Source organism: Oenanthe melanoleuca, chromosome 15 (assembly GCF_029582105.1).
Source record: "Oenanthe melanoleuca isolate GR-GAL-2019-014 chromosome 15, OMel1.0, whole genome shotgun sequence".
Classification (NCBI taxonomy): Eukaryota; Metazoa; Chordata; class Aves; order Passeriformes; family Muscicapidae; genus Oenanthe; species Oenanthe melanoleuca.
The window spans coordinates 4,391,488-4,405,114 of record NC_079349.1 but is presented as its reverse complement, the minus strand read 5'-3'; the positions used below and the strand labels follow the sequence as shown (position 1 = coordinate 4,405,114).

At 44.6% G+C, this 13,627-nt stretch overlaps 1 protein-coding gene across 1 annotated transcript in view; it reads right to left on the bottom strand.

Annotated features, from left to right (window-relative positions):
- Window positions 1-13,627, bottom strand: part of GRK3 (G protein-coupled receptor kinase 3) — a 58,800-nt gene that overhangs the window by 8,202 nt on the left and 36,971 nt on the right. The window contains exons 10-18 of the mRNA XM_056503944.1: window positions 8,785-8,863; window positions 8,249-8,379; window positions 7,407-7,501; window positions 6,469-6,576; window positions 4,444-4,510; window positions 4,171-4,271; window positions 2,926-2,992; window positions 2,379-2,474; window positions 169-331 (exon numbers count right to left, since the gene is read on the bottom strand). Of these exons, the coding sequence (XP_056359919.1) occupies window positions 169-331; window positions 2,379-2,474; window positions 2,926-2,992; window positions 4,171-4,271; window positions 4,444-4,510; window positions 6,469-6,576; window positions 7,407-7,501; window positions 8,249-8,379; window positions 8,785-8,863 (907 nt within the window). The remainder of the gene's footprint in view (window positions 1-168; window positions 332-2,378; window positions 2,475-2,925; window positions 2,993-4,170; window positions 4,272-4,443; window positions 4,511-6,468; window positions 6,577-7,406; window positions 7,502-8,248; window positions 8,380-8,784; window positions 8,864-13,627) is intronic.

The window sequence follows — 13,627 nt, the reverse complement described above, 5'->3', positions numbered from 1 at the left end:
GTCATCACTCAGCATTTCAAAACATTAAGAAACATCTTAAGCAACATGTCAGCAATCAAACAAATCCTAACTCTTCCTGGGAACGATGGCAGTGGGAGTCTGTGGAACTCCAAACCCAGGAATTACTACCTAGCAGCAAAAGATGAGAGAAGTGTAAGGACATATTACCTTCCTCGTGGCCAAGCTGCTTATTTTTAGCCCTTTTTCTGGCCTCAATTTTATCTGTGTCTGCATTTACTGCATCATAAACAGTTTCTGCTACTTCTTGCTGCCAACGCTCCGATATTACCAGAGGGAAGTTCTTATATAACTCCTGGTCACTATCAAGCAACTTGCAAGAGAAAAACAACAAAAAACCCAACATTTTAATAACTTTCACTATTCTTATCCCCCAGTTAATAGTTACCCATGCAACAGTATTATTTTACAAGATGGATTGAACTCAAACCTTCACAAAACAAACAGATGCAAGCAAGAGAAGCACAGACACTGATTTAAGCAAAGATATTAATTTATGTGCAGAGAACAGGCCACCTGCTCAAAACTTGTTTGGTTTGATAGCTCCAAAAATCCTCACTCAACACTGCTCCCATAATGCTCTCTAGACATTGAAATAATTATCCCAATATAAGCAGCAGTATTCTTAATTTTGTTGCACAAAAACTTCCTCAGCACAAAAACTCCACGAATAAGTGAAAAGATACCTTTTCCACAGCAATGCCTTCTATGCTTCCACAGCTTAGCTTTATATTCTTAATAATCAGCCTTCAGAATTCATCAGCATGTGCTGCAGATCTCAATTTTACTGGTATAAGGATTCTTTTCTCCACTAATCCTTTGAGTACTTAAATTGAATTGCACTGAAAAAAATTAGGAACCAATTCCTTCACCAAAAGGGTTGTCCAGCACTGAGCAGGGCAGTGGAGCGCCCATCCCTGGAGGGGTTTAAAGCTGAGTGGAGCTGCAGGAGCAGCTTAATTCTCCTCCTGCAGTCAGGCCAGACACTCCTGGGATAGATATTCTCCTCCTTTTCAGAAATCCATGCCATATCCCAGCAGGAAAATGCACCCAGAAAGTGTCTCTGCAATTGCAGGGATGCCTTGTGAGCAAGGGGGAACAGCCACAGGCATCCCCTGCTGGCTCCCCACTCCTAACCCCAAACATGCCACTCTGCAGGGTAAATACAATCCCAGGGACCAGGGAGGAGAGCAAGGGGTTCACACTGTGGTGCCCAGGGCAGAGAGAGCTCCTGGCACCTCCTGTCCCCTCTGGATCCCTGTGACACCCAGGGGAGCTGTGCTACCCCTCCCTGACTCACTCCCAAGGGTAAATTTATCCCATGGGCAGCCTGAGCTATGAGATTCTGAGATCAAACTGGAGATGACACAGCACTGACCTGCTGGGGATTCACACTCCATGACAGCATTTCTCACTAAATCATGTTATTGACAATATCTGATCCCCTCGAGAAATAAAAGCATCGCCTGGTTCCTCCTTGCAAAATGTTCCTCTGAGCTCTGGCACTGCAGAATTACAGGAGACTGGAATCCTGCCAGGATAACATTGATGCTGAAGATGTGGAATTTTCTGGGATGAAGAACATCCTGGGCTCTCTGCACTTTTCTGTGCCAACTTCTGTCACCACAGCAGGTGATACTGACAGACGAGATCCCTTTTAAGCTCAGTGACTACTTAATGGGGCTTTTTGCTTATGAAGTTTAGAACAATTAGATTCCCTCCTGACTCACTTCTGTAAGAACAAGAATGAGGCCTGTTCTACTGCAGAAATGGGTGATGAAAACAATGAAGGGCACTGACCCAAGCCCTGCTGTCCCAAACTTCAGAGAGTGGAGGAATTCCCTCCATCATGTGAGTCTCAAAGGGACCAGCAGCTCTAACTTTTCTCGTTTTTTATATAATTTATATTATTTTAATTACATTTTGGATAATATCAGGACCTGAAGTTTTTTTTTATCACTTTTCTAACTTATTAACACAGTTTGTAATTTTTAAGAGTTTTCCCTGGCACTCTCTGACCACTCAACTACTAAAATCAGGTTTAGCTCCATTTCTCCAAGCTACCAGAAACAAATACCAACTTTTGAACACACAAACCATAAGGTATCCTTGAAAATCTGAGGCTTTCCCAATTGTTTCCTGACCATTTGAAACATTTCCTCTATCACATAAAACTTTTGGTAAGATTTCAGTTAATCTAAAAACATGAGGATTTAGCAAGCAACAACAAACAAGGTACCAGCATGGATTGAAGGAATTCCTTGCACATACAGAGCCCTTAAGCAAAGGAATGCCACACACACATGGAAAGCCAAGCACAGCAGTCCCAGGGCCACCCTCCACCACTGAGAATTTGGTACCTTAATGCCTTTAGTGTCCTCTTCATCAAAGGAGCCAATATCAAAAGCATCTGCTGCATTGACTTCTCCCCGGGGAGGAATCAAGGGGGGAGGGTACTAGAAATTAAAATCAGCATCATTAATGGCAAATTAATGGGCATTATTTAACACCTTCTGTTGTCATGCACAACCTTTGTGTTTTTTGCACTGATCACACCTGACTGTGCCAGAGTGTCCCACTTGGAATTAAACTTCAACTTGCAAAATTGTTGGCACTTATTTTAACCAGAGCTCCTTCAAAAATTTGGGGATAAAACTCCCCAGTTTAGAGACAGTAAAGGGAAGGGAACCACACAGTCATTTGACCCTGGAAATGGAATAATTCACTCCTAACAATCAGGATGATCTGTAGTAATGAATATTCATCAACAACCCTCCCTGTGTTTGTGTGAGTGAGCACTTGTGCTGGGCACTGTGACCCTCAAATTTTCTGTTCAGTACCTGTTTGGCTTTATTTTCCTTTTACTGCTTTACCAAGTCAGCTAAAAGTACTGTCTGCATCCTTTACCTTCTGTAAATAGACTTGCTGCCAATCAATGCCTTTGAAGAAAGGATGTTCCTTTACTTCTTGTGCGCTGCAAAACAGAAGTGACTGAAATCAACAAATGAAGGGGCTTTGCACGTGTATTCAAGGAATACAAAGCCCTCAAAGGTCACATTTCTATCACTTGAGAACATTGGGGAAACGTTCTTTTTTGCAAAAAAGTAAGAATTCTTCAGTAAACAACAGGAGAGATTTTCATGTGGAAACATTTGGAACAGTGCTCTAGGGCTGGCAGGGAAGAATTCCTGATGGCACTCCCATCATTTCCAACAGCAAACTCTGTTGTCAGATCCCAACTCTGCACTGGGTCAGATCCCAAACATTAATCCCTTGGCAGATTCACCAATCACTGCTTATAAATAACCAGATTACTCCACACTATTTCACATTATACAAATTTTATGGGAAAATAATCAACTACTCTTGTTATGCCCCAGGAAAAAGCAATCTCAGGTCATTATCAAAGAGGGCTCCACGACAAAACTTGGAGATTCCTCTGAATCTCCCACTGGAATTTGAGCCAGCCCCAGGCTCAGGTGTGACCATCAGCTACCTGTTATCACACATCCCAGTGGTTTCTCAACAGTTGTTTACTCCTCTCCTTTTCTCTCTCAGTCTCACACCGGCTTTTTAAGCAGGAGATAACAATTTCACAAACAGCTACAAGTAAGGTGAGCTTGGCAGAAGCAAGTTTTGTAGTCAAGAAGCAAAACAAAAGCTCTTTTCCTTAAAATAATCAAGTGACACAGGCAGCACCAGCAATACTCACAGCTTTTTGCTTGGTTGTTTTGAGATTGTTGTTTGTCTTTTTTTTTTTGTATGTAATATGCTCCAATCATTACAGATACAATATAAGCAATAAATTTTCCCTATCAGTATGTCTGAGTCAAGTCATATGATTTCATGCCAAAACAGATCAAGCAAAACCAGAAAAACAACCAAGGGATGAGAAGCAGGAACACCACCCAATGCAAGCATGACTGCAGAGAACTCAGGGGAAGGCTTTAAGGACAGAAATTGTCCAAAAAAACATGTCCAAACCGATGGAAGCTGAAATGTAATTCCATGCAGCAGCACTTTTTAATGCTCTCTTTCCAAAATTAAAATCCTCACAACAGGAAGCAGATTTTTACTTGAAACGAGTTCACTCATTGACAAGAGAAGTGGAAATTTTTCAAGGCAGAGGTCCAAGGAGAAGACAACACCTACCTCCTTCCTTGGCATCCAAGCCTCTTGCTCACATCCCGCTGCAGGAGCCCTTCCAGCAGGGACTTCAGCTCGGGGGAAAAGGAGTCCGGGAGCTCCACGTTCTGCAGAGAAGGGAAACACAAAGAGACATGCCATGATGGAAGTGCTGTGTTCTGCTCTCCTGTCTCTGATGGTGCTTGGAACAGCTCTGTCTGGGAGAGCAGGGGGTGCAGCTCCAGTTTGAGGGAAATGGGAGCTCAGGGAACACGGGGATGTCACTGAGCCAGCCCTTACCACGGTGAGCGTCATCCGGTCGATCTCGTGCTTATCTTTGGTTTTGTGCTGCCTGAAAGGGCTGTGCCTGTGGAGAGAAGAAAAAAAGAATGCTAGTAAATGTAAAGCCACAGCATATCAGGGTATTTTCAGCTGTGGCAATGCCAGGAAAGAGTGGAGCATCCTGTTAGCCCCATCCTTCCCCCTCATCAATCCTGTCCTGCAGAACAGTCTGATCCACAGGAAGGTGAGCAGGAAGTTGGGTAATTCTTAAACAGTCATCTGGCCTTAAAGATGTGCTTCAAATGCCTCATCAATTACACCTGTCTCCCAAAAACCTGAACAGTTTGCAGTTGACAAGGAAACCCCAAGCAGCCATTGGGATTTAAACCCAAGGATTTCTAGAGGGAGGGTGAGCATGACCCACTGAACTCACCACTCCCCATCATGGACAGCAGGGAGATGAGAGATCACAGATCCCACAGCATCAGCCACTGGGAAGATATCTGATGGTATCTTGTAAATTATCAGCTTCATCCCTTTCCTACTTTATAATTCTGGTTTGAATTAGAATTTTCCTCTAAGCTACAGAAGGCTGTGGCACATTAGAGATTTATCACACAGTCCTTCATGAAAGAAAGAAGCAGCATTGTAGTAAGAGATATTTTGATTACATTTAGGATATACTCCCTGCTTGTTTTATTTAAAACCTTGAGGGGATGATGTTTTTCACAATCAAAATGTTATTCACTTATCAATTCCATTAATTAGCTTTTCTAAAGCATTCTGGCTTACCACATGGCATGTTTCAACTGGAGACCTGCTACTCCCAAGTTATTTTCCTTTTATTCTCAAAAATGTTCTGATTGATGGATGCAATGGATGGACCAGGACTTGATTTTTTCTCTTTTTAGCATGATAGGTAAATGGTTCCCACACAGCCTCATGTACTCTGACAAGGAGGCTCTGAGTAGATCAGGGAAGAAAATGATTCACTGGCGACTTATGGGCAGATTCTGTGCCAGACTAAATTTACCAAATACCAAGAAATGGCACCATGTGCCCAGCCCTTGTTTTGGGATGTGTTTAATTGGCTTCAGAACAGATGAGGAACAGAGTTCACTGTGAATAATGCTCTGGCTTCTGGCTGAGCACTGATAGCACCCTGAACATCTCTGCCAGGGAGAATCACAGCCCAAAGACTGGCAATTTAAACACCATTTCTTTCTTTATTTGCACCCTTACATGGTCTGCTTTGTGCACAATTAATGTTAAATTGATACAGCTCTAGAGTTCACACAGTCACACACTGACCTTCCTTTGTACAGTGTCTGGATGAAGATAAAAGCTCATAATTAATAATGTGTGAGGACACAGGATGACCTAATGATCAATCTTCACAGAAGCACTGTGAAAAGCCTCAGATTTCTTCTGGTTTGCCATTAACAGTGAGGATGCCATTTTCAACAAGCACTTGCCCATCAGTGCTTGTTGGCTGCTCAGATAAATTCCATGGCATTAATCAATTCTAGACACATTAGTTTAATGAGCAGGTAATTGCTGACAGAGCTGTAATTATCCTGTACCTTTGGACACTGATAAGGCAACAGGCCAGATTCTGCAAATGGAAGGATCCACACTTTGTCCCTGCAGCAGGGAAGGCTGAGTACACAAAAAGCAGCCAAGAGCTTCTCCTCACCACCAGGTCTCAGCCTAACACAAAGCCCACGATTTAACAGAGCACTCCAAGGAACAACATCACAGCATCTAAAACACTACCAGCTGCTAAGAGAGGAGCAAACTGCTGTCAGCAGCAGTTCAAAGAGCAGATAGAGGACCTGCCTTCCTCATGTCCCACACCTGGAGCTACTCCAGGACACAGGGCTTGGGTTTGGTTGGGAAGAAAAAAGCTGGGTTTGTCTCAGATGGGGACATGGGTCAGCACTGAGGGATCACTTCAATCTGGGACACACCATGTCCTGCTATTCCAAGGGACACCCACAGAGGCCCCCAGGCTCCCAAGGGCAAGGCAGGAGCCCCACTCACCCCCTCAGCAGCTTGAAGAGCATGCAGCCCAGGGAGAACCAGTCAGCACTGCTGTCATAGGCTGTGCCCTTCTGCAGCACCTCGGGGGCCATGTACCCGTGGGTTCCTCTGCAGAGCACAACAGCACAAAACACCATTACATCCAACATAATCACTAGGAAAAAAATCACTAAAAATCTATGTTCTCTCAAGAAGACAGCCCAGATTGGAAAGAATTAATTTTAACTGTTTTATTTTGCTTCCAATGGGTTTCACGTGTCACCTGTGTGAGCACAGGACAGTCCTGAACTCACCCTGGGCACCTCTAGAAGCAGCCACCAGGTATTGCTTTTATCCTGACATACTCATAATATGGACTTTTTTCAAGAAGCTACTGAACTGGAAATCTCTTAAGGTGTGACAGGCTGGAGTTTCCCTTTCTGCATAAATTCCAAGACTAAATCAGGGCAATTGAGGACCTAAGAGTAAAACATGCCAGGTAAGATGGGAATCCACACACAACTGCAGGAATTCAGATCCTGGTTAAATCCTGATGGCAAGAGGCAAAAAGGAACATAATTTACCTCCAGTTCCATGAAGATCCAGAAAGAGAAAGAAACAATAAATCCAGGATTTTAGACAGTTTGGGAATATTTAATTACCAGGTTGGGACAACTAAAGCAATCTGGTACTTTAACTCAGTCAGGTTCTTCTCTGAGCAGTGAATCATCCTGAAATAATGTGTCATCTCCCAGCCATGCCTACACATCAGCTGCTACAACTGTGCAGGAAAACAGGGAGAGGAGCCCAAAAAACCTCATTAGAGACTCCAGCTCAGCAAGCCTGGGCCACACAAGTGTCATTCCTCCCCTTCAGGCAAAGTTAAGTTATAAAGACAAATTCAGGATGTATTTAGCACTACCTGTATGTGCAGCAAAGCTCCCAGATATAATACTTACACACTGGCATGTGGCTTCTTTTTGGAAAAGTCACAAGCCAGCCCAAGGTCTGATATCCTCACGTGCCCATGTTCATCCAGCAGGATATTTGCAGGCTGGAAACCAACACAAGGAGGTGAGTTCTTGTATTCCTCAGCTGACATCTGCAAACTCTCACAGCACAGCAACTCAAACATCAATGCTCCCTGGTAATTGGTAATTGCCTTTTTTTATTTAACATCAATATACCAGGCACTTTCCAGATAAAAATCTACGTTCTCAGAGAGCACTACCATCAACTCCACAGGTTATGAAATACTGAATAACAAAAAGGAATAACCAGTAAGGTTTGAAGCACAAAGCAGGTAATAAATGAATAATCTCTTCTGGCCTCAAGTTGCTTTTGGTTTCTTCACAGCAGGGTCTGTGTGTGGCTCTTACACCTTTTATTCTCAGTCTCTGGGCAGACTTTCATCCCCTTGTGCTGTCACTTGGTCCAGGACTCTTCTCTGGGAGCTGTCCTCGATTTCCCAACTGTCAGTGAAACCCCCCAGCACTTCTGCTGCTGTTGTCTCCCATCACACACACAAAGTCCTCTTCCAGTGCTCCCAGAAATACAGAATATCCTCTAAATTACTCCCAGCAGGGAGATAAGCAACACTTCACAGGATTTACTGTGACCCCCAGGAAGCCTCTCCCAGGCTGGTTAAACTGGATAATGGCACAGATTAGAACGACTCTGAAAACTCATTACAAAAATCAGGCAGATAGAGAATTAATCCTGCCAAAGAGAGGTTTCAGGAAAGGTAATCCACAAAGTTATCTGAGAGTCTGTGTGGATGGAGGCACCCACCAACCATTACCTTCAGGTCTCTGTACACCACGAAGCGATTGTGCATGTGCTCTAACCCCAGGATGATTTCAGTAGCATAAAACCTCATTTCCTTTTCAGAAAATACTCCATGCTGGGACAGGTGGTAGTGCAAATCTCCTCCTGAAATGAGAATTGAAATGTAATTAAGCAAAATCTTACCCTGCAGGCAGATAGGGGGACACTGTGGGGGAACAGCACAGCTTTTATAGGTTCTTATCACCTGTGGAGCACACAGCCTCACCCTCTGCAAGTCTGTGTGGTGACAAAAGAGCTGAGAAAGTTCATACAGAGATTTGATCAGCCTGAAACTCCATTTAAAAATGCATTTATTTCATAAACATTTGCATTCAGTGACTAATCCAGCAGAGGATTTCCACACAAGCAAAGGCTGTACCACACACTGGTTTGTGGAGAGCTGAATAAATCAGCTCAAGGAGCAGCCCAGGCTTGAGGGACCAACCATCTCAGCAATCCTCCTGCCAGAATTTCTGTAACATCACCATCATCTGAACAAGTCTTGCTTACCATTCATGAGGTCCAGAATGAAGCAGAGCTTGTCAGGGGTGTGGAAGGCATAGGTCATACAGACTATAAAAGGACAGTCCTGCAAGGGAAGAGCAAAGAGGTTCACCTTGGGCAAAAAGCAAAGTGTGACTTAGGGAACCTAAAAATACATCTGGTGTTTTTCCTGTGCTGTTTGCCAGTATTCCCAAGTTCTCTCCTCACTCTGAAATGCCTGGTAACCACTGTCCCCATGCAAGAGTCCTGCCCAGGTGACAGTGAAAGTGTTGGCCCCCCAGCAGCATTTCCAGCAGAGGACTGAAAGAATGTGAACATTCCAGGCAGGAGTTGGGATTCTGGATGTTCAGGAAGCAGCTACAGCAACATCCAGATGGTGCAAAACCCAAAACCCACAACACAAGGGCTGTGGGAGCAGGTTTAGGAGGCCAGGGCAGAGCAGCCAGGGCAGGGATGGGTTACACCCCACCTGAACCTCAATTCACCCCATGTTTAAGACAAGCAGCCATAAAAAATTCCATTGGAAAAACACATCTTTGTCCCCAAGGTCTGCTCATGTACCTCCATGACACACATCCAAAACCCCATGGCAGCAGCTGGCAGACCTTCCTCTGCACTGAGCCTGTGCTGGATGCAAGGGCTAATTCATAATTATGGAATTGCTGAGGTTGGAGAAGCCCTCTGAGTCCATCCCCCAGCACTGCCAAGGCCACCACCAACCCAAGTCCCCAAGTGCCACATCCACATCTGTTAAATCCTTCCTGGGATGTGACTCCACCAGTGCCCTGGGCAGCTGTGCCAGGGCTGGAGAATCCTCCCCATGAAGAATGGACCTGCTTTGCTCCTGCTGGCCACACTCCTGCTGATACAAGCCAGGAGGCTCTTGGGGGGTGGCTGTCACATCATCAAGTCCTTCTCCAAAGCTCTATGGGATGGAATCATGGAATGGTTTGGGCTGGGAGGGACATTAAAGCTCATCTAGCTCCAAGCCCCTGCCATGGGCAGGGACACCCTGGTGGGAGGCTCTGGGACAAAAGCAGGGCTGTGTGTGAGTGTGCAGTGATCCCTTTGGGAAATTCCACACCTGATCCCAGGGAGATGATCCCAGAGGAGCCCAGGACACCCTGCAGGAAGCAGAGTGACCCCAACAACGTGCCTGGAGCTGCAGGATGGACAAGGGAAAGCTCTGGGAATCTCTGACAGGAACTTGCTCCCTTCCCAATTTAGCAACAGCAAAACACAGTGGCCTTGGGCAGCACAGGAGGGAGGAAAGGGAGGGACAGGGACACTTCAGAGCCCCTTCATCCTTCCATGAGGCTGGAATATAAAAAGGTTTCTAGAGCTGGCTGTAACCCCAGGGATCCCCAACCAACCCTGCCCTGCTCCAACCCAATTGTATTTTTATGTTTTGCTCACCCTAAAGGCTCCCTGCAAAGGGGAGGGATGGACGTGAAACACCTGAACAGCACCCAGAAAAAAAACCCAAATTCCTAAATGGCCCTAAAAATAAGGAGCCTGATGTGGTGTCTAACACAAGATTCCACCTCTGGTTATGAACTCTGTGCTGGGGACTATTGTAGCTGCCACTTAACTTCACAACAACAGCTTTAGCAGAATTATTAACTTAATTTCCTGCTTCGACTGGGTAATTCAGAAGTGTCCCCAAGCAGGGTTCCTAAAATTTCAGAGCAATCTAATTACCCAGAAGGATTTAGTGGTAGAATTTAAATACCACACATAGACAAATAAAGAGGTTTCTCTACACCAGAACAGAGCTTGCTTATATTTTTATGGATTTTAAAAATAAAAGTTATCTGGAAGTGTAAATGTGATGCATAACTCATTTTTGTGCAAGCATTCCTAATTTCATCACTACCCTCTCTCTGCTTAACAGAGAGAAAAGCTGTACTGCAGTATTTTCCTGATATAAAAACCACAGCAAAAGAGTATTCTACAGCATAAAAAAACCAACAAAAACACCCTACAGTTATTTTTTAAAGGACACATAAAGCAATAAAATCAATTTCCCAGGAGAGCAATTTTTCATTGTAGTCAAGTTTCTGCTCTGATGAAAATAAGCAACATTATGACATTAATGTGTGAATTAAGACCAGTTTGGAAGGAGTTCCTTACATCCAAACAATCTTGGATTGAGTCCAGAGAATTGCTGAAGTCAAATTTGTGGCAATAAATCATGTGGAAGGAAAAAAAATAGAGCAACCATAAAAAAAAAAAAAAAAAGAAGAATTGTGGTATTTTAAAGAGATTGGCATATTAAAAAGTGCTCTAGGAGGAAATCTTTGGTTCTGACTCTTCACTGGAAGTCAAGAACTCAGCTTTGGGGCACAAAGTGACAGCAAGCAGGGGACAAAGGTGTTCAGAGCACAGAGCAGCTGTGTCCCATTTTAACTGGAGGGCAGCTCTGTCCTGCTGTGTCAATCAAAGATGTGTCAGTCACTGATGGAAACACATGAAAACCAACCAAGTACCTGCTCTGCTCCAAAAAAACCAGATTATTGATATCAGAGGGTTACTGCTCCCCCCTCATGGTGGGACTCCTGGGGTGTCCTGGGATATTCTGGGATTATATTTATCATCCCTTGGAGGAAATCTTGAACCCAGCCATCAGTAAAATTATCTCCAGTAGATCTGAGTAAGGAGGCTGAATTGCTGAGTTTTTTTTTTAAGAAGGAAAAAACTGGGAGTCACAACAGAGAAGAGCCACAGCCCTGCAGCAGACAGATGGAATGATCCCCTCCTACCCTCAGGAAGATTCATGGAATAACCACTTCCTTCCACAAGCACCTTGGCACCTTGGGACTGGCTGGTTTTATGAAACCATCACTACCTTGGTGATTTCCACATTCCAGTTTTTGAAGAGAAATCAGGCAAATATTGCTACTACAGAAATTAAACATTATTTTTCTTTTAACAGAAAGTAAAATCTTTTCCCTGCTCTGTGACCTTCCAAGGATTTCACAATGCCTTTCCAGTCTCTGTGGGAGGGGAAGATGGGGCCTGTGTCTTGCAGAAGAGGAAACCCAAAGCTCAGTGACAGTTTGTCCCCGTTACACCACAGTGACACAGCAAAGACACCAACGGGGACTGAGCCCTGCAGAGCCAAATTTGGTGGCACCAGGCCCATCCAAGAGGCTCCAGATGCTCTGCTGAGATGCCTGTTGTGCTCCTAAAACCCACTGGAAATGTGGAAAGCTGCTCCCACCAGGCAGCCAGGACTGAGTCCAGCATGGAGCTCCCTGCTCCAGGAGTGCTGGGGAATGGCAGAGCTCGAGGTGGATTAACAGGACTGATTACACAACCAGCTGTCTCAGCTGCACAGCTGTTATTATGCATTTTGCAGAGACATCTGGATTGCCAATTAAATGACTAATTGCACTGTGATGGACTTCCCAGTTCCATTTTGTCCCTGGGCACAGCACGTGCCACTGCAGCCTCCCAGCTTCTACTCAGGGATGGAAGGAATTCTCTTATTCCACCATCCTCAAACCTTCTACTCAGGGATGGAAGGAATTCTCTTATTCCACCATCCTCAAACCTTCTACTCAGGGATGGAAGGAATTCTCTTATACCACCACCCTCAAACCTTCTACTCAGGGATGGAAGGAATTCTCTTATTCCACCACCTTCAAACCTTCTACTAAGAGATGGAGGGAATTCTCTTATTCTACCATCTTCAAACCTTCTAGTAAGAGATGGAAGGAATTCTCTTATTCCACCACCTTCAAACCTTCTACTCAGGGATGGAAGGAATTCTCTTATTCCACCACCTTCAAACCTTCTACTAAGAGATGGAGGGAATTCTCTTATTCTACCATCTTCAAACCTTCTAGTAAGAGATGGAAGGAATTCTCTTATTCCACCACCTTCAAACCTTCTACTCAGGGATGGAAGGAATTCTCTTATTCCACCACCCTCAAGCCTATCTCATTCTGCATATTCCAAGTGCTCCAGCCTCTCCTGCCCAGGTGTGCCTGACCTGAATGAGTAGCTCTTCCTACAAAACCTCTCTTCAATGTTCTTCAGATTTCTGAGAATCTGAAAGAAATGTCACTCTAATGAGCTATAATCCTCAACAAAAGAAACAAATGGTTCCTCCTGCTGCTCCCCCTGCTCAAAGCCTCATTGTGTGCTGGCCTGTGAGAAAACTGCCTCCACCAGGAGCTCCTGAACTATTTTCTATTTGAATCTCTAGACATGCAAATTCACATTCAGTGCTGGAGCCACAGACTCACAAATTAAAGTTAATGGGAAGATTATTACTCATTTTCCTTGATTTCTTGTCTAGTCTCTATTACAGACCTACTCCCCACTGGTTTTCAGGAATCCTGACACACGTGGACAAACCACAACTTCTCTCTGGTTGTTTGAAGGGATAAAAAAGTCTGAAGGGATAAATAAAAAAGTCTGAAAGGATAAATCACAGATCCCAGAATGGTTTGGCTTGGAAGGGACCTTCAAGTTCATCCAGTTCCACCCCTTGCCATGGGCAGAGACACCTTCCATTGTCCCAGATTGCTCCAAGCCCTGTCCAGCCTGGCCTTGGACACTTCAGAGATGATGCCAGAGTTCTCCCATCTCCACAGGGAAAAATTCCTTCCTAATATCCCTCTAACCCTGCCCCCTTGGTAGTGGGAAGCCAAATCCTCTTATCCTAAGTTCTCCAGCTCTCCTGGAGCCCCTGGAAGGGGCTCTGAGCTCTCCCTGGAGCTGTGGCAGTGCTGGGATAATGCCTGGACCAGAGAATTTTCAAGATCTGTCCCACAGAGAAGATCCTCTGATCTCTGGGGACACAGCCCTGGTGCCTCAGGACAAAGCTCAGTGTTTGCTC